This window comes from Perognathus longimembris, chromosome 24, assembly GCF_023159225.1.
Source record: "Perognathus longimembris pacificus isolate PPM17 chromosome 24, ASM2315922v1, whole genome shotgun sequence".
Lineage (NCBI taxonomy): Eukaryota > Metazoa > Chordata > Mammalia > Rodentia > Heteromyidae > Perognathus > Perognathus longimembris.
In genome coordinates, this window is record NC_063184.1 from 29,288,620 (window position 1) to 29,312,074 (window position 23,455).

At 41.7% G+C, this 23,455-nt stretch overlaps 1 protein-coding gene across 4 annotated transcripts in view; it reads left to right on the plus strand.

Annotated features, from left to right (window-relative positions):
- Slc10a7 (solute carrier family 10 member 7) overlaps nt 1-23,455 on the plus strand; it is a 146,528-nt gene that overhangs the window by 104,893 nt on the left and 18,180 nt on the right. For 3 of the 4 annotated variants that reach the window (XM_048333800.1, XM_048333802.1, XM_048333801.1), the window contains 5 exons: nt 4,528-4,563; nt 11,692-11,775; nt 18,466-18,631; nt 19,789-19,840; nt 23,139-23,212. In XM_048333800.1, coding sequence (XP_048189757.1) covers nt 4,528-4,563; nt 11,692-11,775; nt 18,466-18,631; nt 19,789-19,840; nt 23,139-23,212 — 412 coding nt within the window. Of the gene's footprint in view, nt 1-4,527; nt 4,564-11,691; nt 11,776-18,465; nt 18,632-19,788; nt 19,841-23,138; nt 23,213-23,455 lie in introns of those variants that run through there. The other variant, XR_007209057.1, reaches the window with a different exon arrangement.

Consider the following 23,455-nt stretch of genomic DNA (forward strand, 5'->3'; position numbering starts at 1 on the left):
GTGTTGGATCTGCCAATGGCAGATTGAAATAAAACAATAATAAATATAATAAGTAAACGTATAAATCAAATAATAACAAAAAAATACATATGTTCATATGTAATATAAATCATGATAAATAAAAATACTATAAGTAAAATAATAAAAGTGTAATAGGATCATGTTTAATATGAATATATGTATAAAAGTCTTAATGTTGGTCTGAAAGGGTTATGTTTTAAGACTAAGATGGTAGGTGGAGGTATATCCTCATGGAGGTGTTGAGGTTAGAGAGGAAGAGATGGGGGTGGACCACAGAGTCAGGGCTCTCTTTTGGATTATGATATCTGGCTTATACCTAGCACTAAATAACATTTTGTTTGCCCTAATGTAATATTTAGGTAGAATGAGCCAGGTTCTCATATTGTAAGGCCTTACCAGGTGATATTGCTAATGGAGTCACGATAGGCCAAAACCAGGTCCTTAGCTTTGCACATCCAGAAGTTGTGTCATCAGCATTGCTTCCGTGCAGCTGTGTTCCAGGAGAGCAGATGTCAGCCCGTCAGTGTATTCTCCTCCTGTCAGAAATGCCACCCAGGAAACAAAAGTTACCCACTTCAGCCAGCCTGGTCTCAGGCTGAAGAGGAGGAGTTGGATGATTTCAGAGACCAGCGGAATTCAGCTCCAGTGGGTCTCACAGTCTCGGGCAACAGTCAGTCTTGACTCTAGTCCACCACACCTAGGAAACAAACTGAGTGCTGTCAGCTGCTAGGGCATCCACTCCCCTTCACCTACAAACACACGGCAAATGTTTCACGGGGCACATGAAGGCACTTGGTGAAGACCCAGGTTTAAAGCGTACAGAGGAGGAGGGAAGAGGTTCTAGCTCACCTATACTCACACTATCTATTCATTGCCCTTCCTGAAGTTTTTAACGTGTCTCTATTTCTTTGAGGTTTACTCTGCCATAGATCTAGGCGTCCATGCTTTTAAAAAAATATTATATTCGGTTGCGTGGTTTGTTTAACTTTAGGTGTCTTGAAAACTCCCTCATACCACCCTTTTATGATTTATTGTCTAGGATTCTTTTTAATCAACACCTGTCATTACATATTGGTTTGGCATAATTTCGTTTTTAGAAGAAATTGTTAAACTTTTTCCAACTTTTCAAGATCTCACTGCATGTTAGACACACAGGGCAAAAGGCAAAGACACTGGGAGGATGGGGGAGTTTTAGCTGACATAAAAAATGTCAAGTAATCTTTGTATTGGCGTAAGTACAAGGCTCAGAGGAAAGAAGTCAGAGCTGGATTTTCAAGAAGTTAAAAGCGTATATTAAATGGATACATGCCAAACATTTGCTTTAATGAGTAGTGAGGGAAACCTGCAAGATGGTAAAGTTGGTTCTGAGAAGATTACAGATAGGAAGGTGAGACAGGCCATCAGAAAACCATATTGAGTACATTTGCTAGAGATGAAACTCTAGTTTTGTCTAGAAATTCTAGTTTCATTTGGAAAGTCGAGTTTTTCTGCTATAGGTCAATAAAACTATGGTCTTTATGGCCATGTTTCCCGCAGGATAAACATTTCCGTATGTTAATGTGAATTTGTAGCGCCTGTTTCTTAGCCAACAGTCAATAGAAGCCAAAGAAAGGAATATCCCTTTAGGTAGCGTAACAGTCCTTTAGGCAGTGCTCCGGGACAATGCTGACAGGGCACACAGGCCTCTTTCTTGTCCTCCCTAAGAGGGGCCGTGAGAAGGACTGAGGGCTCGGGGCCTACAGGACTCTTAGCGTGAGGGTCCGAAGTGCTAACGTCAGCACTACTCTCAAAGGATATCTAGAAGATAGAGCCAGAGAGGCAAAGACTTACACCACGTAAGAACTCAGGTAAAAGGCAGGAAGAGGAGACTCTCCAAAGGAAGACGAGGCAGCCATGTTAGCGATTTGAGGTCATCGTGAGAAAGCTTGAGTGCCGTGCTGTCAGGCCCTTGCGTGCCTCAGGAGAAAGGCAGTTTGCTGTCTGGAGGGTTCCTGGCCACTACCCAGCCGCCCAGCCAGGATGTGAAGCTGGTAGGCAGAGAGACTCTCACTTCAGAGGAAGGAGCCATCGTCCCTAGCAAAGCTCCCTCCTGTCATCCTGTGAAAACGGAGTTAATTGTCACTGTTTCTGATCCCGATACCTGTGCTGTATATAAGTTTATCTGATTGGGGGACGGGAAGGGGAATCACTGAAATGGCGAGACCAAGAACAGAGGGTGAGTCACAGCAACACTGATACACTGTGTTGTGTTAGGAATGAACTTTCCAATTTGGGGGGTGGGGAATTGGGGAGAAGGGTAACACTGCTCGGCAAGGATTGTACTCATTTCTTTACTTATGTAACTCCCCTGTACATCACCTTTACAATTAAAAAACAACAAGGAAAGGCAATAGCCTGTGAATGGTACCTGAAGTCACTTTAAGTATCTGACCATCATGGTTGTTCCCACAAAACTTCTCGATAATGTTTCCTACCAAAAACATAATCAGGGCACTTCACTGTTGCCTTTTAAAAAAAATTTATTGCTGAGAACTCATTTTACTCATTGCTGAGAATTCATTTTGTTTGGGATTTCCGGTTGGTGTGTATTATATATAATATGCGACTACATCTCAGTGCCTCAGATGCGACACTGGAATGTGTTCACACTGTCATTCCATCAGAGGTGTAAATGGATCTCCTGAAAGGTTTTCTTCAGGAGACAATGAACGCATTACTTTGTGACTTGAGACATTTACAAATCCAAGAGAAAATAATATTTACTATCTGACTTTTCAGCTCCAGTGGTTATTACTAGCAGAATTAAAGTTTTCAGTTCACCCTTTTTTACTTTTAATATTTGCAAAAACTTGACTGAAAAAAAAAACACCATCCACATCACATGATGATTTATTCCTCAGTCGGTTTCATGCCATTAAAAGGCATGCATGGTGAGCCAGAGCCAAGCACTGTTGGCTCCCTCCCATCTGTAATCTTAACTACTCAGGAGGTTGAAATCTGAGGATCATAGTTCACAGCCAATCCAGGTAGGAAAAATCTGCGAGATCTCCTCTCCAATTAACCATCAAAAAGCCACAAGTAGAGCTGTGTAGCTCAAGTGGTAGAGCACTAGCCTTAAGCAAAAAAGCTCAGGGACAGCGCCCAGGCCCTAAGTTCTAAGCCCCAAGACCAGCACAAGTAAAAAAACAAAAGACATTGCGAGTCTAAAACTGAAACTCCTCTCTAGTTTATTCTTGTAAGTCGTATGGCACTGAAGAAGTAGCTTATGATGGCAAAGGTTTTATTGACAGTATTCAAATGCACCGGCTGTGGAGTCAGAGATGGAGCCTCGGTCCCTGGCATGGCCACTTTGTGCTCTGCACTTTCTGAGGTCTGGCCTCCTTGCCTAGTATTCAGGGACCATAGTAGTACCCACATCACAGCGTTGTCCTGAAGACTGCATAGCACAGCACATGTGAAGTCCTTAGCACACTATGTGGCCTAACTACTGCATACGTATTAGCTGTTGTTCTATTGATAAATGTGTGAAAAAAGGTTTTGACTTGAAGTTGAATGGCTCCCATATCAATGGCCAGATCTTCATTTCCTCTCTCTCTCTCTCTCTCTCTCTCTCTCTCTCACACACACACACACACACACACACACACACACACTCAGATCCTAAGAAATGTAAAGTTCCAAGTAGAATGTGTTAATAAAACTAGGAGTTGCTTCGTCTTGTATAAATCATAATGAAGTGTGAGAGAGAATTAAGAGAGACAAATAATCCTCTGGCGCTCTAAACTGAAACCCGTCACATTAACTCCCCACTCAAACACACGGTTTTAAAGATTTACCTTCATGAAACCTAAAAGCTTGTATTCTGCCTCGTTGGCACCAGCCTCAAACTGTTCCCTGTCATGGAGGAAAACAAATCTTTTGCTCTATTCTGCCTGGGGGAGGCAGAGGGACCGAGGTGGTCTTGTGCGGCTGAATTAGATGAAAGACTTTCCTTCTACCATGGAGACTGGGAGTCTAATCAAGTGAAATGAGTTTTGAGATCCCGGCTCATTTCCTAGGGGAGGTCAGGTCGCATTACAAAATCACGACATCTCATTCATCACAGCTGACATGGTCTTTGCTCAGGAGAGAACCCCACCTGGGAACAAACCACCTGTCTTCTCTCAAAAAGGGGCACTTTATCCAAGTTAGAGTTGAAAGCCTGGCGTGAGGACCCTTGCCAGCGACCAGCTTCTGTCGGCGTACTCCTTGTGCAATGGTGAAGGGAACTTCAGCTTAAAAGAAGAAAGACAAGTTAAGGAAGATGGGTGGCTGTGCTTTTAGTGATCCAAGTACTAATAGTCTTCATGGAGATGCTAGCGGATGATGGCAGGAGAGCCGGGACTGGGGCTTAGATTTTCTTAAGCAGAAGTGAGAAGAATAGCCTGCATCAGAGTTTTAAATGTGAAAGAAAGTCTCCTGCTTCCCAGGCCAATAAATGATCGTTATCTCTTTTATTTCTTTCAGGGCATCGTTATAACACCCTTGCTACTGCTGCTTTTTGTGAGTATTTTGATGCTGCCTTTAATATCTCTTATTAAAAGCCATCTACACCCCTTTTAAGGAAGGCCATTAGAATAAAATTGAAATTTGAACCCTCCTATGGCACCCTGAATCACATTTAAGCAGTCCTTACAACACAGAGACACAAAGCAATGTGTCTGTGGTAAGACTTCCATCGCCTTGTAATCCAAGGACAACATCCGCTCCCAATTATCAGGCCTCCAACCCTGACTAAATCATAAATTATTACAAATTAATGACCTGTGACACGGGGCACAAATGTACGGGTCTTTATTTTCTCATTAGTGATTGATGGTGACCCAGTGTTTGGTAGTGCTTGAAAGGAAAGAAGAACACCCAGTGATCAGGGCAAGCTTAGTTCTGACAGCAGCCGGCTCCTCCCCTCTGTAGTTGTGGGTCCCTCCATGGTTCATCTGTAAAATGGGAAGCAATAATTCCCCCCCCCGGGGGCGTCTCCCCCATGATAATGAAATGTGCTTTTGAACTTAAAAAAAAGTAAGTAGATACAAGCCACTGGTTAACTCATCCAAAATTGTTCTGAACACTAGAAATGCTAATTAACTGTCTTATTTCCTTTGGCACTAGGCATATGAGAAATCAGATGAAAGATTATAATAGAAATTAATGTTATCTCATGCTGAGCAAAGCGTATGTAATCATGAGTGATACCTAAAATATGTTATGAACTGTGAAGTTTTTTCATACACACATCTTCCAAATATAAATCATTCCACTTCTCACTGAAATGTAGTGGGGATGTGTTTCTGGGACTGAAATGGAGCTGTTTGACTAGGACTATTTGTCAGGGAATTAAAACTATGGGGAGAATTTATTTAATTATAGTGTAATTACCCAAGTTGGAATTCAATTAGAGTAATAGAGTGAGGGACTTCATTTCTTACCAGCTGTGTGGGAAATAGAGAGAGAGAGACATCCTCCTAAACAGTTGGATTCTGCATCTTTTATGAAAGACATTATCTTCAAGTAATAAGCCTCAGCCTCACCCTCCTTTCTGAAATACTGGCTCCACTCTGGCAAGGTCAAAAGAGTCAAATTATCAGATCGGTTCCAGCACCAGAACAAACCTCACTCATCATTCAGTTGGAAACACACACACACACACACACACACACACACACACACACACACTCACTCCGAACCCCCAACTCAGAATTTGCAGTGGGTCACATTAAAACTAAAGACGGTGTTTGCACTAATTTGGAAGAAAAGGCTTGCTTTGTGCCCACTTACGAACGTCGTCACTAACAGATGATGCCAGGAACTTGAACCATCCGTTAGTGGGGGGTCTTTTCCCCCACACTTAAGATTCCCAAGGACAATTTCCTGAGAGTATTCCTCAGTGGACATAGGATGCAAGCCAGACTGAAAGACTGGTATAGAGTCTGGCCTTTAGTAACTCACAAAGTTAATGGTAAATGGCACTATTGCATAGCATAAATTTTCTCCATTGCAGAAGAGAGATATGTGACTCATTTTGGAAGAGCAGGGGGAAGCTGCAACAGTGACTGAGATAGAGAGCATAGATAGATAGATAGATAGATAGATAGATAGATAGATAGATAGATAGATAGATCTCCAAGTAGTTGTACAAAGGAGTACAATTCAACCTGTCAGTTTATGCATACCATGCATCTTGATCGATGTCATCTCTTTCATCACTTCCTCTTACCCCTTTCACCAACCCTCACCTCCCTCAACCTCACCCATCCCCTCCATTTACCTAGCTCTGTTTCCACACATGGATACTGAATATTATGACTGAACTTTGACTGACTAAGCCTGGGATCTTTGGTACCCTTCTTCAGCCTGTGATTAAAGAACCCAATGAGCACTTCCTCCCTCTTCTTCCTATCTCTATGCCGGAAGACATTTTCTCAGCTGATTCATGTATAGCATCACATCACTGCAGGCTTTGCTCCACACAGACCTGTGTGTTTGTGCACTTTAGTTGGCTTGACGTCTGAAAATAACAGAGCTCTGGGAATAGTGAAAGAGGCACCAAGACCCTTAGTGTAAAAGTGTAATGCTTCTCTTCAGAGCCAGTGGGCTGTCCCAGTAGTTCAGTGACATCACGCTTCAGTAGATACTCCTGTGTTGTGTGATTTTCAATCACATGAGGAGTGCACGCTCATTTTGTCTAGGTTTAGGTTATCATACAGTTTACACTGAGACTTTATTGCTCTTGGGTTAACAGGACTTCCTGAACACGACAAGAACCTGAGCGGCTTACAATAGAAGCACGTTCCATAGGAGATGTATTGTTTTTCTCTCAATTTCCTTGTTTATTTGTTTATTTATTTAGTCATACCATGCTGGTATTGGTGTTTGAACTCAGGGTCTGTACTCTCACTTGGCTTTTTTATTCAAGGCTGGTGTTTGACCATTTAAGCCAATTCTAGCTCTTTGGTGATTAATTGTAGATAAGAGTCTGGGAACCATGATCCTCAGATCTCAGCCTCCTGGCGTGAGCCACCTGTGCCTGGCTTCAACACCTTTATTATTGTTGCTCCAAAAATGACACCTTAAAGTCCTGACCTCCAATACACAAAAGGTGAAAACAGGTTATTTGCAGATATAATTAGTTGAGATGAGGACACAAGGGAAGAGGGCAGGCTCTTTGTCTAAGAGGAGGCCGAGACCCACAGAGCTCCAGGGTAAGGTAGAGATTCCAATTCTACCCAGACAAAGCAAGGAACACCACGGATGACAGCAGACCTCAGAATCCCGAAGAGATGATTCAGAATGCTCATCTCAGACTTGCTACTTACAGAGCTACGCCAAAACACCTTTCTATTGCTGCAAGTTACTCCGCTTGTGGTCTTTATTACAGAAACCCTAGAACCTAACATAGCTCCTAAAAATCGCATTGCATTAGTATATTTGGAAAACAGAAAATTCTTGGTAGTCAGGCATATTTTCTAGTGAAGACAGTTTTGCCAATGAAATCTTGAGTCCCTGTATTATTATTGTGCTATGTGCATGACCACCTTTACCTATAGCAGCTCCTCTGACTTTATATAAGAAAGCATGGGTTGTTTCATAACTTTGTATTCCAATTTATTTCTACAAAGCATGCCACTTTGGAGACATATATTAATTAAATATATACAAACATTGAATTACTACTTTTGAACATTGATCATCTCAGTTAACATGTAAGGCAAAGAAAAGTAAGATATAACCTTGCAAAATCTTAAAGCTTAGAGAGTAAATAGGAGTAGAGAATGTGGAAGAAATTTAGAGGAAAAATTAACAGCTAAGCTGTATGATTCACACTGAGTTTAATAGAAGCTTGTCATGGGGGGGGGGTCAGGGAGAGAGCAGGAACAACTTCGGTCTATGATTATCATCCATTCCTCTAGTAATTGCTGCCTGTGATACAAGAGTCTTCAACTCTTGATCCCCTTACTATAAACAAAAGCAATGTATATAGCTATTAAGGCCACCTGTAATACTATGACTCTGAACAATGTTCCAGATATAGTTCCATGATTGATGGTCATGTGTGTAAGAGAGATGTACAAAAATATTAACAGTAAGCATAAATGACTAAAAAGAGGAACGAGCCATTGGCTTGTCTCAGTTGCTTCCCTCACATTGAGCTGTTTCCCACTTGTGCTTGGAAGTGTCTGTCTCTAAAGCAAGTAGGATGAACCGGCTCTTGAGGCTGGAATAGCTCATCTTCTCTCTGCAGGTGTAAACCACAGAGGTTGTGCGCAGAGAATTCTGTAGAACCTTTCTGAAATGCTCATGCCAACCCCCAACCCTGTGAACTTTATTCAGTTCTAATAGGGAAGGACAGAGAGAGAATATTTGGTAAACAGTTTCAAATGCTCTAGAGGTGACAGGGGCGCCACTGATAAACTCTGTCCCCTCTTAAAGACCAGAGAAGCCAGTACCCCTGCTGGCCTGAGACTTGGAAGACTTAACTATTATAAGTGAACTTGGAGGATAATTAGGCTAAGTGAGATAAGACAGGCAGAGGAAAACAAGTAATGAATGTATCATCTCACTTATATGAGTAATAAAAAAAGGCAAATTCAGAAATAGACTAGAGGGTGGGTACCAGGTTCACGGCATGGGAAGGTTATAGAGCCCAGAGCCTGGGAAAGTTATAGAGTCCAGGTTACAGCTGGAACTCCAGTTAGTAATAGCATATTGCATGGTTAAAAGAATAATTCTTAAGTACTTTCAACACATAAAGTAAAAGGAGTTAGGGGAGATAGTTGAATAGCTTAAGTTAGGATAGTCATTTTGCATTGTGTGTGAAGTCATCATATTATTTGTCTTGAATATGCATACTTTTTGTCAATTATACCTTAATAAGGCTGGAAAAATATAAATTACCATATCTACAAAATAGTGAATCCATGCTTTTGGTAATAATATTTATCTTTTAAAACCTATTTCCTATTTTATTTCAAGAAAAAAAGGCCATATACTTAGCTATAAAAAAATATAATTTCCTCTGCTAAATCTACTGTCTGTGCAATAAACCAATTTTCCTTCGATATATACAACTAAATCAATATGGCTGTTTAACAACCATCTTCCTAAAGTTGATAAAAATCATACTTGTTTTTACATTGAGTCTGTCACCTGCCATACATCTATCTTGTCAATTTTGTGAAAAGAATTAGTTTAGTTTGCAAGTGTTCCTGTGAGAAAAAGGCAGCAGAGAATGCGGGAAAGGCATACCTGTTGTTCATGGGGAAAGGTAAAATGCTACCTGCTGACTTAAGCTCCCAGTTCAGCTTTTGCTGGTTGTGAGGGAGATGGGGATCTTGCAGACATTTCTTCCCAGGCTGCCTACAAACTATGATCCTCCAGGTCTCAGTCTCCTGAGTAGCTAGGACTTCACACCTGCTCACCGAAGCTTAAATGCTGTTTTTGGACAGGAAGGGGACCTTAATGAATGTGCCTTCCGCAAAGTAGGTAGGAGACCACTCCAAGCCAATAGGGGGCCAGCTCCTAGGCTATTCGGTCCCCGGGGCCTGGGGTTGGGGCCTGGGTTCTGTGGTGGTTCAGGGAGGGTGGAATTGAGCAGGAAGGGAGCAAATCTAGATCTGTGCCTGAAGCTACGTCGTCCTGATTTATTAGCAAGAGAGATTTAACATTCTTGTCTTAACACGGTAGACACTGTAAATACCTATTCTTATTTTTGCCAAAATATGGTGCGAATGAAAGCGAAGGCCAATCATCAAGGGTGAATTATTTAATACAATAATGTTTTAATAGCTGAGAAGAGACACAAATAGTGGCACCGCCTGTGGCTAATGGATTTCCCTGATAGGAGATAAAAGGCTGATTACACCGCAGAGCGAGTGAAGGCCTGGTGCATTAATGACAATTTACAGGTCAGCTCACTTACAGGACTGATTTAAAACACACCATCTGTTTTCCAGTGGTCCGCTGATAACAGTGATTCTGCAGGCAGGCAGCACCTCTCCCTCACAATTGTCACTTATTTGTCTTTGTAAGACTGGATATTTTAGCACCTGAACTCCCAGATTCTTTCCAAAATAGTTTTTAAATTGAATGGGTTGATAGCAGTCAGTCCCACTTTCTCTCAGCCTTTCTCAGAGAATTAAGCCCTAATGCCCTAAGGCATTCAGAGTATTGAATTACCTTCTCTCAGATGCATCTGTCCTGCTCCTGGTTATGTATCATCCGTGGCAGTGTTGAGAAAATAGTCACTCAATTAACTGCCTGTGTCCTGTGGTGTAAATCGTGGACTCGTGCTCTCTCTCTCTCTCTCTCTCTCTCTCTCTCTCTCTGTTTCTCTTTCTCTTTCTCTTTCCCTCTCCCCTCCCTTCCTTTTCCTCTCCCTCCCTCCTTCCCTCTCTTCTCTCCTCTCTCTTCTTTCCCTCTCTCCTCCTCTCCTCTCTCCTCTCTCCTCTCTTTCCTCTCTCCTCTCTCCCCTCTCCTCTCCTCTCTCTCTCAGCTTTGTACCTTCTGTAATCACTCTGCAATAGAATGAAATGTGAAGGCTGTAGAGCTCTACTTCTGTGCTCAAATCATGGCTCTCTCTGCTGCCTTCCTGAGTAGCTAATACTGTAGGCAGAAGCCACCATCATCTGGCTCAGAAGGTTTTGAAAAACAAAATTCATGGAAAGAACTTAGTGTTTCTGTTGGTTGAGATTATTGTGTGTCACTGTGTACATAGATGAGTGCCCAGACCACAGGGACTAGAACCTGTGTAGACTCAAGTTGCAACTATTAGCATGAAAGAATGAAAATGGGGAAGAAGGAGAAACACATGGACTTCTGAACATTTCAATGACATACTGAAATCTTAAGTTGAAAACCAAAGTGTTTTAATACCTCCCCTCTACTAGACCTTACATAAGAATAATTTCTAGCAACGCTGAGACTAAAGACAATGATCCTTAAAGACATGAAGGAATGTGAAAGTCAGAAATTATTTTAGGCATAAATAAAGATCTTGTCCTGGTAGAGAATATTTACATGTTTACAAAGAGATTAAATAAAAATCACACAAGTTATGTTTGTGGGTAAATGTCATGGTATACATTAGTGCAGACACAGAATGACTTCACTCTACAGAAATGTGTTCAGAAGCCGGGCACTGGGGGCTCAAACCTGTAATCCTAGCTACTCAGGAGGCTGAGATCTGAGGATCACAATTCAAAGCCAACAGCAAAAGACTTTTATCTCCAGTTCACCACCAGGAAACCGGAAGTGGAGCTGTGGCTCAAAGTTGCAGAGTGCTAGCCTTGAGCGAAAGAAGCTCACGGACAGTGCCCAGGCCCTGAGTGTGAGCCCAGGACTGGCCAAAAAAAAAAAGTGTATTCACTAGTAAGTAATTTCAGTTAATTATCCATCAGTAATTATAATTTTCCTTAACTATAGTCTCTGGATTAAAAACTATGTGTTAAGATACTGGCTAGTGAATATTAAATTTAGAAAATTACAGGCAGCTTCACTTGCTTTTCGTTGATAGCTACCAATTTTTCGGTGCACGTGAGAGAAATCTATAGAAATAAAATTTGTTTATTGCATTTCTTAACTAAGAGCAAGATTTGACTGCTGATTCATTCTAACGCCTGCTTGCTGGTTTTACAGCTTGGGTCATCCTCTTCCGTGCCCTTCACATCTATTTTCTCTCAGCTTTTTGTGACCGTTGTGGTTCCTCTCATCATTGGACAGGTAAGGTCTCCTTTCTATCTGTTCTTTCTTTTAGTTATTGTTATTATTATTATTATTACTAGTACTACTATATTTCCCTCATGATACTGGGGTCTGAACTGAGTGCTTTGCACTTGCTGGACAAGTGCTCTACTACTGAAGCCCCACCCCACCCCCCCATCTCTGTCCTTTCTCCGCAGATTAAATGGTGAATTTTTATAGGAAGGATATCCACCAGGAAGAAACAACTTAGTAAAAATAGGAAGTCTTGTTTATCACAGGATGCTCTGTTTAATTTTTCAAAGTGATGTTAATCTGCTTTGCAGATTGTGTTCCATAAGAACCCCACCCCAACGCCCTAAAATTAGATCTTGAATAGTTTGTTTTTCTGATTCATCTTCCATAGGGGTAATAGCAAAAGTTTTTCTGTTTTAAATTATGTTAACAAGTTACTAGTAAGCATGTGGTTTAATTGTGAACGTATACACTTAAAAAAAAGTCTTTTTGTTGGTTTGTTGGCGTTCAGGAAGTCACATTACCAGAGAACAGAATATGATATGTTGCTGAAATAATTAATACACTGGAAAACAAGGTATTATAAGATCCCAGACTTTAAGAGCAACCAGATTCTATACTTAGATCCACCTTTCATTTTCTGTGTGTGTCTCTGGGCAAGTCACTCTCCCTCGCTCTAGGTTCATGACTTATTAACTATGATAATAACACCTAGTTTAAAGTTTTACCATGGGAACTGAAGGAAATAGGTATGAATATAAAGTTCGTAGACTGGCCTCGACACAGGTAAGTGTGCCATAGCTCTGTCACCTTCCTCAAACCACCTGCCAATACGGAAGAGGAAGCAACTCTTCGAAGTACTGCCTGCAAAGATGATGTATGAATCTGAAGGTCATGGTCTTGGGTCAGGCCTCGGACAGGAGACAGGAAGTGCCCTGAGCATACTCTCCGGCAACATGAAGGAAAGAAGATGTGGTTGTTGCTTTCCCAGCCAAGGCCTCCAGCTGGAAACACCCCTCTGAGTGGTCTCACCATAAGCGGGAGCCCCAGTCTCCCCAGTCATTAGAGGCTGGCTTCTCTTCCACCCCAAGAAGGACTGTGACAAAGATGGACTCACCTGAGACGGTGCAAACGCTTCCGGCAGCCCTCCCTCAGCTTACTGTTTCTGGAGCGAGAGGTCTGGACAAACCACCCAGGGTCCACTACACCGACAGGACTGGGAAAACTTTGATTTTATACGTAAAAAAAGGCTAAATATGGCATGAATGGGGAAGATGCTAAAATAAAGAATGCCTTTAATTAAATATAAAGTGACACTTGGTTTTAAAAAATTCCCCTAGGATTCTGAACAGTGTCACATTCCTAGCCTGGTGCTCGGACCTCCGCCCCATCTCCTCCCTCAGGCTGCGCTGGCCTGCTCTGGACGCTCCTTCCTTCCTTTCCAGAACCTCGTTCTCTGCATGGTCCCTCTCCCTTCCCCACTCATTTAATCCTCTATTTCAGGTCTCCTTTGAACTCACAGGTTTCCCTGTTTTCTTTGTCACCACACTTTATTTGATGCTTTTCTTTGTCCTTCTCACAATACAGATTTTACTTAGTAGGCTTTTTTTTTTTAAAGTTTTTCTCTCCCAACCCCTCACTTAAACTCTAAACTTCATAAGGACAAGCACCATGTATATTTTGTTTGGTTGCATTTCAAGACTCTACAATAAGCGTGCAGAATGAGGCATGAGAGTTCTGTGAGCAGTAAGGGACAGGCTATGTCATCTAGATGCATATCAAATCTACTTGTCTTTCTCTTGTCACTACAGTTTAAAAACTGTGGATAGCACTAGTATAAATCTATACTTACTTTCTTGGTTCTTAAAATAATTCCACATAATCACTCGGAGCACATAATTGTTCTCTTAGTGGACCTTGGATATATCCTCATTAATAATAAATGTTTAGTTGGCTTAAAACACATGAACAAAAATAGTTGTGCCTAAATTATTCATTTTTTAATGTATAGGGTTGTATAATTTATGTAATTAAAGAATATTTATCCAGAAAAAAAAGCCAGTGAATTATTCGATGGCTCATCCTTTGTGTGCTCCATGGCAAAGTATTCCGTACATCATAAAGTAATAAAGTTAGTCAAAAAGTAGTATTAAAGCTAGTCAAAAAGTAGGGCAGGTAGTTTGTTTCTGAATGCTCTAGGGCTGGGGGCATGCCACAAGTGGTAGAACACTTGCCTAGAAATCATGAGGCCCCTAAGTTCAAACCTCAGTACCACCAAAACAAAATTAAAAAGAAAAGTATTAAAGGTACCAATGAACTCGACTCTACTCTTCCCCCCCCCAAAAAAAAATAAGGAAGCTCTGCTTGCATCTACTTCCCCCTCTCCTGTATTGTCTTAGGATTAACAATCACCAACCACCTGTTTGCCGGGCCTCCTCTTCCAAGGATCTCTGGCCTGCTACCTAGAGATCATTGACCATGTCAAGCATTTAATATTAATTAAACCTCAGTACATTTACTGTCACATCCTTATTAGAGACTGAGGCACAGGGAAGTTAAGGAATTCGTCAGAGACCCAGATAAGGCGTGGAGTCAGGATTTAAGGGCAGACACACCAGCTCTGCTCAGGGCCTTGACCTTCTGCGATGGTTCCCTCCTGAAACAGAGGTCACATTCTTATATAGCCTGACTGGCTAATAAGCCTGTTGTCTGGGCTCTGTGCCTTCGGGAAACCAGCGGAATGATATTCGTCTCTTTGTCATGAGAATGAAATGAGGCCGTCGTGGAGAAGAATTTCCCCAAAGTTAAGAAGATGATGGATCTTTATTGTACAACTCTGTTATTATATCTTTTAGTAAGCATATTCATATCACTTCAGATCTAACCAATATTTAATCAAACATTTTTATATAAATTGTATCTGACTTAATCTCTCTGATAATATCCTTTCAACAGGGTATTAATTAAAGAGAGACAATGCCCTGAAAATATGTTTCCATGCACTGGAAGACGAACATTGAAGATAGAATCTAAAGCCACCTAGAAGAAAAATACTTTGTAAAAATTCAGGCTTAACATGAAAAATTGTCTGTCATATATTCTCACTCAAGAATCAATTTGTAAATGTAAAGACAGAGTAGAAAAAAAAAAGCAAGGAAATACCTTGACAAAAAAATTAAGAAAACTGAAATGATAGATAATATGCTTCCCAGCTATCCTGGTGCGGTGACCGGCTTCATCTAAGATCTGTCATTTTTACAGTTCTCTACCTTGGAAGTCCTATGGTAAATGATACCTAACTCGACTTATTAGAAGTGCAAAATCAAATTTAAGTTTCCCTTTAACCTTTCCAGCTATTTAGCTTAAAATAAAGAACAGCAAAATGTTGACGATCAGACAATAAGATTAAAAAGCTTCCTATGGGAAATGGCTTTGCCTTCTCCACAGGAAAAAATCAACACGAACAATGTGCCACTTAGTTTCTAATGCCTGAGTTTCATTGAGCTAAGAGGACAAATGAGTTCATGCAGGTTCGGAGGGGAAAATGACTTGCCCCATCCCAACTTGCTTTTTGTCTTCTTTCTCAAGCGAGAAGACATCTAGTTCAAGTTCTGTGGAGAGTATGGCATTGCCCTGGTCTGTCTCCAGCAGTCTTATTTCCAGTAAGGTTATGAAAATCTCCAATAAGGTATTAAAGTGTGGAGAATTTTCTAGTGACATGAGTTTGGGGCACATAGAGTAAGTTTTTCTGAACTAAAAGTTTTTCATGCAAGCACATTACGAGATATGTCAACGCAGTTGCACTCAGTTTTGTTTAATGGAACATTTTAACACTTCTCTAGCTATACAATACCAAAGCCAGCTGCTTTGTGAACTTAATTTTAGAGGAACATGGAAAAGCTCCATGGAGCCTGGAAAGATAGGAAATGATTTACTTCCGAAACGCAGACAGATAACACAGCAAGACTGGAAATGTCATCGTTTTCCTCCAAGGGTTTTGTTTCACCTGTGGATCTAGCCGCTTCTCAACACTTCAGTTCTTTTCTCCTCTGAAATCCACCCATGGACATGTTCAGAAGAAACGCATTCTGGTTAGGAGGATTCTGGGCCCAGGAACCCTTGTTTCTTGTCATAGTGGAAAAATTCCACTCTACTAAAAATTCGACTCTACTCAAATTACTGCTTATAAAGTTAGTTGATAGTTAAATATTGGCGGTGGTTTTAAAATAGTTTGGCAGATGGTGAGAGACAGAAAGTCACTTTTTTTTTTTTTTTTGCTCAAGGCAAGAACTCTACCACTTGAGCCACAGAGCCACTTGTGGCTTTTTTGAGTTTTTATTGGAGATTAAGAGTCTCACGGCATTTCTTGCCCAGGCTGGCTTCGAACCGCGATCCTCGGATCCTAGCCTCTTGAGTCCCTAGGATTACAGAGGTGAACCACCAGCTCCTGACTTAGAAAGTTGCTTTTACTTTGGGAATTCTGATGTTACATTAAAATAAAATTGAATGCCAGCATAGGTTTCAAATCTTTGATTTATTTTCCATTATTCCTTAAAATTTTAATGCATCTTGTTGATGTCACCCATCTCCACATTTTCTCCCATCCCTTCCATCCCAACCCCTCCCCTCAGTTTCCCTAATGTCATAGGATAACTCCGTAAATATTATGATTACGTTCTCCCCTTTCCTCTCTTCATTCATCTACCTCCCTCCCCTTGTCCGCCCCCCACCACACACACACACACCTTTCGAGTGCCAGTTTCCTGGTATTCACATTGTTCAACCGTGAGTTCATTTTTTTAAGGAATTTCTAGGAGTTGCGTTACAGTAAATTTGCAAGGCCTTCAGACTTCTGCTTCCACAGTAGATCACGGAATGACTGTCTAGCGATGCCCATGGCACCATATTTGAACATGGGCCTGTTTGCATCAGTCATGATTCCTCTAGACTGCTATCCAGAGCTTCCATTCTAAGACATCAGTCCCCAACGCTGGGTAACGGATCCTCTCTGAGTTTTCTATATTTTCCCACATTTTAAACTTTAAGGAAAAGAACTAATAAATGGATCACTGTGGGTTGAGATCACTTGTACCTCCAGTCATATATTTCATAAATCTGGTTATTTTTATACAAGATCTACTTTTAAAAAGAAATCAACCGTGGTTTATCTGTATATAGCTCTTTTGCTTTCATCCCCAGCCTTGTTCCTCTCCCTTGTAATAACTGATCAGCTTTCCGCCACATCTCTGTTACTTACAGTTGGCTCACTTTGTGAGTTCGTGAAAGGGTGGCGTGAGTTGCAGGCATTTGTTCAGAAGTTCCACTGAAAGCCCAGAGTCCCTTGTTTGGGTCTAAAACCTTCAGTGGCTCAACCCATGGGCAGTGTTGAGACCTCTATAAACATTGTCTCTTACATGCATCCCTATGATAAAGTTTAATTTACAAACCAGTATAATATTAGCAACAACAATAAAATGCAACAATGGTAACAATATGCTATAATAACATTTGTTTAAAATTGATTACTTCTAGAATTTTTCCACTTGACATTTTCAGAACACAGTTGACCAGGAGTCCCTGAAGCTGCAGAAAAAAACAAAACCGGGGCTAAGGGGCCTAATTGTAGTTTATTTTGTTCTTAAGTACCTGTAAATACATGTTCCATGGTGAATTGAAGCCTTGTGGGTGACAGAGTGGATGGTGACAGGACCCCATCAACCTTGTGAGGAAAAGTTCCCTGACCTCATTACTGCTAATGGATCGGTGGCAACTCCGCCTGTTGTGAAATCTCTTGTTCAATTATGTAGGATAATGAGGGAGCTTAATATGTCTCAACTACTCTTCATGTAATATGGCTCATACAGCTTCCTTCAAAAGCCAAAGAGGACTTTCAACAGAGTGAAGTTTATGTCCACACAGAAGTTCATGCCGATATCCACCTTGTCCTGATTTTACATATCTGATTGGATTTTAAAAGGAGAAGGATTGCTGTATGACCTCATATTTCACCAAGCCTTTCTGTAGAAGAGTTCGGACAGGCTTATTCATTTTTAAGTGTTAATTTTGGAATTCTAAAAGCATGCAAATGGCATTTGTCTTTGGATTCACAAAAACTCTAGATATTCAGAATGTGAATTATTTAAACTCCCACAACACATGCACTTTTGCTTTTCAAGCATGAGTTATAATTTAATTAAAAACTTCTGGTGCATTGCTGGTGTTTTAAATATTAATGTGTTCCATGGATCACTTTCGATTATCTACTGTCTTGAAATTCTTGAAGATGTCAGATTTTTAAGATTCCCAAAGTTGCACTTGGAATTGTCTGTTGAGGCAGAGGGGACTGTGATAATTACACACATCCATTAGGATCGGCAGAGGAGATAAACTTCGGGGAGGCTTAATGGGCATGTCTCAGTGACAGCTAGCAAAGAGCATTTGGCATGATTAAGGATGGATTTGAATGTGGTTGGAAATACACTCTCATTATGGACACCCCATGAAAGTTGCACTACAAACGTTGAATTCCCCAGAAGGCCAAGTGGCATGGTAGGGAAGCTTTGAAATCCACTGTGGCCCTCATCCAAATTTATTCTCTTCCCTTTATGTCTTTCTGCTGTCAGAATCACTTTGTGATGCCCAGCTCAACTCCCTCCGTCTTGGGAAAGAGGCAACCTGTTGATGTCTGTGTTTCAGATTGTCCGAAGATACATCAAGGATTGGCTCGAAAGGAAGAAGCCTCCATTCGGTGCTGTCAGCAGCAGTGTGCTCCTCATGATCATCTACACCACGTTCTGCGACACGTTCTCCAACCCGAACATCGACCTGGACAAATTCAGCCTCGTGCTCGTCCTGTTCATCAGTAAGTAGGGAAAGTAGGGAGACGGGACCCCCCTGGCCGCCCCTCCCAGGCCTCCTCAGCCGCACAGTGAAGCAATCTGTTCCTCCAGATTCATTCCCAGTGTTAAGCTGATCCGAAATGAATATTCAGCTTGTGTTGTGTGTGCTCAGTGACTTGACCATGTGTGTTGTTCTTTCAGAAGACATCGGGTATGAATTTACAGCCTTCTTCCTTGTTTTCCATATCTGATGCCCCATATTCTGATTCACCAGAGATGATGTTAGAGGACAGAAGCCTTACTATCTGTCAAACTCAAGCATCAGATTGAGCACTTTGTTACCAATTGTTTGTTGTTAAGTAACCCAATTTTATCCCATGCTCTGATTTAAAAGCAGGATTTACAGTATATAACAAACACTATTTTATGTATAGTAATTTGGCTATCTTGGTTCAAACGTGAATGTTTACATCATATTTTCTAATAAAAGATACCTTCAGTAATATATCACTTAAAGGAGCAGCAGGCTATAAACTACCAGTAAGTGTCAAGGCTCAGAAGACAACTCTTTGGTCTATTTATCCTAAATACCAAAGACAACTTTTATTAATATTATAATGTCAAATAATCTTGTTGTTACCAAATACTGAGCTGGATTATCCCAGTGTATATTGTGTGGTACCACATTTGTGCCTTGTGCTATAACATACTCTTAACTCAGCAAACCAAACAGCCAAACCTTGAAGAAGATTATAGATTTTTCCTGAGTAGTGGTATCATAAATAATACCTGAGGATATTGTCAGTAAGAACAGATTAAGCCAGGTGCCTATAAGATGCGCGTGCCTGTAATCCTAGTCATTTAGGAGACTAAGATCTAAGGGTCGAAGTTCAAAGCTAGCCTGGGCAGACAAATCCAAGAGACTTTTATCTCTAATTAACCAGTAAAATGCCAGAAGTTAGTTTTGTACCAGCACTAAACAAAAAAAAAAAACAAAAAGAATAGGTTAAGCACTATGAATTTCAATGATTCTATTAATTTAACAATGTATATTTATTTGGTTTATTGTTTTTCTATTAGCATTCCCATAAGTTTCAAATGAAACTAAGCATAACTGTACATATGCTAGAGATCTACCATTATAGTGCTTATTAAGATTCCTTTTTTTTTTTTCCTGCAGTAGTTTCCATCCAGCTGAGTTTCATGCTGTTAACCTTCGTCTTTTCAACAAGGTAAGTGGTACGGTATCTCCTCCGTTAGTCTCCTACATGAGGGATTCTTTTCTCATAGTAACTCTCGGCCCCTAGTTCACTATATTGTCCTGTCTGTCCTTCTGTCTTCCTGACCATCCTGTCCTCCTTCTGCCACCCTCCGACGGGGGCCATCACTAAAGGCTCCCCTTGACCTCTATCTCCTCTGTCAAGGTCAGGATAGCAAAGTGTACAACCTGAGCTGATTTCAGTGTTTAATCAAAGCCCAGAAGCCCAGGAACAGCTTGGACAGCCTGCTCCATTCCACTGCCGTGAGCTGCCCGCTTCATGCTGAGAAGTTCATGTCTAGACTTTCTATTCCGTATTTTTCCTAAGGTCCAGCACTATTGTTTTCCCTAGCATTTCATTATCTTCCCCTGGACGTCTCACAGATACCTTAGATTCAAGATATTCAAAATGGAATCAGTCTTCTCCCTAGCCTAGCTTTCTCTCTAGTCTATGGCAGTGCAAACTTACTGCTAACTCTACTTCAAGGCCTGTTGATCCTTTCTTATGTGCTTCATACTGCTTCCCATAACTCAGACTTCTGTCAGCTACTCTCTTGTTTAGATCACTCCAGTGATTGTGAATGAAGTTCATTTTATTAAGTGCAAGGCCTTCCAGCCTACGTAGCAAAGCAGTCTTTCTTCTCCCTGGAACAACCGTGTATTCTCTCATTTCTCTGGTTGCTCAGGCTATATCCCCACACCCAGCTTGGTCTCCTTGTCTTGGTTCATCCTTCCGAAAGCCTCACCATTAGGGCCTGTTCTTCCACCCATGTTGTTCGTACACTTTTGGTATGAAAGTTAGCACACTTTTGGTATGAAAGTTAGCACAGTGAGTACCACAGCTGAGAGGTGATTGCTAACCATGGGTTTACAGGCTAAGTAAGCATCCTCCAAGGGGTAGAATAAAACCACCTTTGTCCTGTTCAAAGCACAAGGAAGCACCTCGAAAGAGAGTGGTAGAATCTGCTTCCCAGCAGAGTTGGAGTTTGACCTGTGTCAAAAAGAAATGGCTATTGCTCAGAGCACAGAGGCGTGGATGAGGGGATTCTAGAGGCCGAAGAAGCAGTCAGGGGCCACGGCTACACACATAGGGTCACCTAATACACAAAACAAGCCAATGAGAACCGTAGTCACAGTAGTCAGAGGGAAGGTGGGCATGGCCAGCGTTGCCAGGCCCTGAACTACAATGATGACGGTGAGGGCTCATAAAGATAGGGGCTCCACTGTGAAGAGGCTTGAAATAGTGCCAGGGCCTTGGGTGGTGGGGGCAGCGGGGAGGTGAATTCAGACCTTGCATGAAGCACTTGCCTCTCACAGCCCTGTCGTGGCACAAGGCTGAATGTACGTGGGTCAATGAAAATATATTGATTGCTATAACTTGAAACACTTTCCCCAAGCTTGAGGTCGCAACTTACAAAGTAAGAATAAAGCCTGGTGTCATTAAGTCACAGAGAAATTGTGACTTACTTGTGTAAACCCACAAGTAGGAGCTACCAGAAGGGCTTTCTGTGAATGACCTGTTAGGCCACCTTAGAAAAGACACTTGCTGTGTTCAGTGGCCAGCCATTGCTGGTCCTTGTGGCAGAAGCCACTCATCCTACAGGAGATGCCAACAACTCATTAGTGAATGAAAAATTCCCCGGGAACGTGGTGCATCGTGCAGCCCCTACTGTCATGGCTCAAGGGGGGCGGGGGGGATGAGCAAGAGTCCTTTCCATGTAGAGATAACGTAGCTAGGCCTCTGAGCTCTGGATTAACTTGGTTAGTGCTACACAGCTAATGCTAAACAAGATCTTCTCCGAAAAACAAGCCCATGAAAACACCAGTACAGAAAGTAACAAAGGAGAGTATCTCTCGTGGAAGTTGCCTCCTCCGCACACGGTGGGTTTCAACAGAGCTCTCTCCGAGGACCTCTTCTGCCCCACATTCTGTGCATATCCTAGTAAATCCTGACATGTTTTCCTCTGTGGGCACCACAGAGGAAGGCAAAATAAATATCACGTGAAAACACGGATTGAAAGCTTTGTAAGAGAGAATAAAAGACGGGTTGGGAAGAAAAGGAAATAAATACCTCAAGGGAAGACAAAGTGATCAAAAGAATTATAAAAAAAAAAAAACAGGATAAAAAGAAAATCACTATTAAAAAGAGATAAGGTAGAGTTACTAAATAAATAGTAATGTGATTCCTTCAAGAATCTGAATAGAGATGTTCATCATGGAAAGTAATTGTAGTCGCCCTGATTTACATAAGATGAGCTGGGTGCTTTGTCTTTCTGTGTTCTGCCGAGACCAGGTGCCACGAAGCCATTCTTCACAGAGGATGACTGAGCACCGCTACCTGGCCCGGTAGACAGGCCTCTCCCACGAAACCGTGCACTCTTTGGGGTGTTCTTTTTCTATTTTCTTTCTGAGAAGGCAAACTGAACTCCTTACTGTGGGGCAAAGTACTCGAGCTGTGTGCCCAGGCTGAGCTTCACGTTTCCCTTTTAGATAGAGCAAGGCCATGGTGCTATTTCTCTCTAGGTTTTTATGATGTGAGAATGTTTTGGGATGTGTAAGCTAGTGTGGAATAATAGTAGGATATAATAGTTAGGAGCGTGAGCACACCAGGTCTGTCACTTACCCACAATGGGTCCTAAATAAATCACATAATTTCTGTGCCTTCATGTGAACCATTGGTAGACATGTCACATTGCCTACCTTTGGGGGATATTGTCTTTACTCCCATGTGAAGATCTTTGAGAAGTTCTAATGCCCCTCGCCACCCCCGACAATAACTGCTTTAAAAATCGCCAGGCACCTGCAGCTCGTGCCTGTCATCCTAGCTTGTCAGAAGGCTGAAATCTGAGGATCGTGGTTCAAAGCCAGCCTGGGCAAGAAAGTCCATGAGACTCTTATCTCCAGTAAACTACTCAGAAAAAGCCAGGAGTAGTGCTGCGGCTCAAGAACGCTAGCCTTGAATACAAAGAGGCTAGGGACAGCGCTCAGACCCTGAGTTCAAGTCCCAGGACCAGCAAAAAAAAAAAAAAAGATGAGGACTCAAAGTGATCTCTTAAAAAGGAAGTCTGTTGTATGACTTCATACATCATCCATTTCATTCTAGAATAGCTTCCATACGTTTCCGTCTAGACTAACTTCTGCCACTGGAATCGATACAGGGGATGTTTGCATGAAGGTGGGTGCTACATCTGATTCAGGACACGTTACATCGTCTTTTCATGCAGGAGCTTATATGGAACAATACATAACCAAGAACTTCTTTTTACTCCTAGGAATAACTCGGGCTTCACACCAGCAGATACGGTGGCTATCATTTTCTGTTCTACACACAAATCCCTTACATTGGGTAAGTGATTCACCAAGCTCACAGCCGTATATTGCCCTCATAGAGTAAAATCTTATAACTGTGAAACACATGGAACTCTTCGGGTTAAACGAAATGGGCTGCTTTGGTTCTGTTAGACAAACAACACTACCAAAGCGGGGAGGGATCCCAGCTCGGAAACACCTCTTCCATCCGTCTCGGAGTAGCTAGAATTACACGTGAGCCCCCAGCACCTGGCTCATCTCCAGAGCTCTAGGCCTAAGG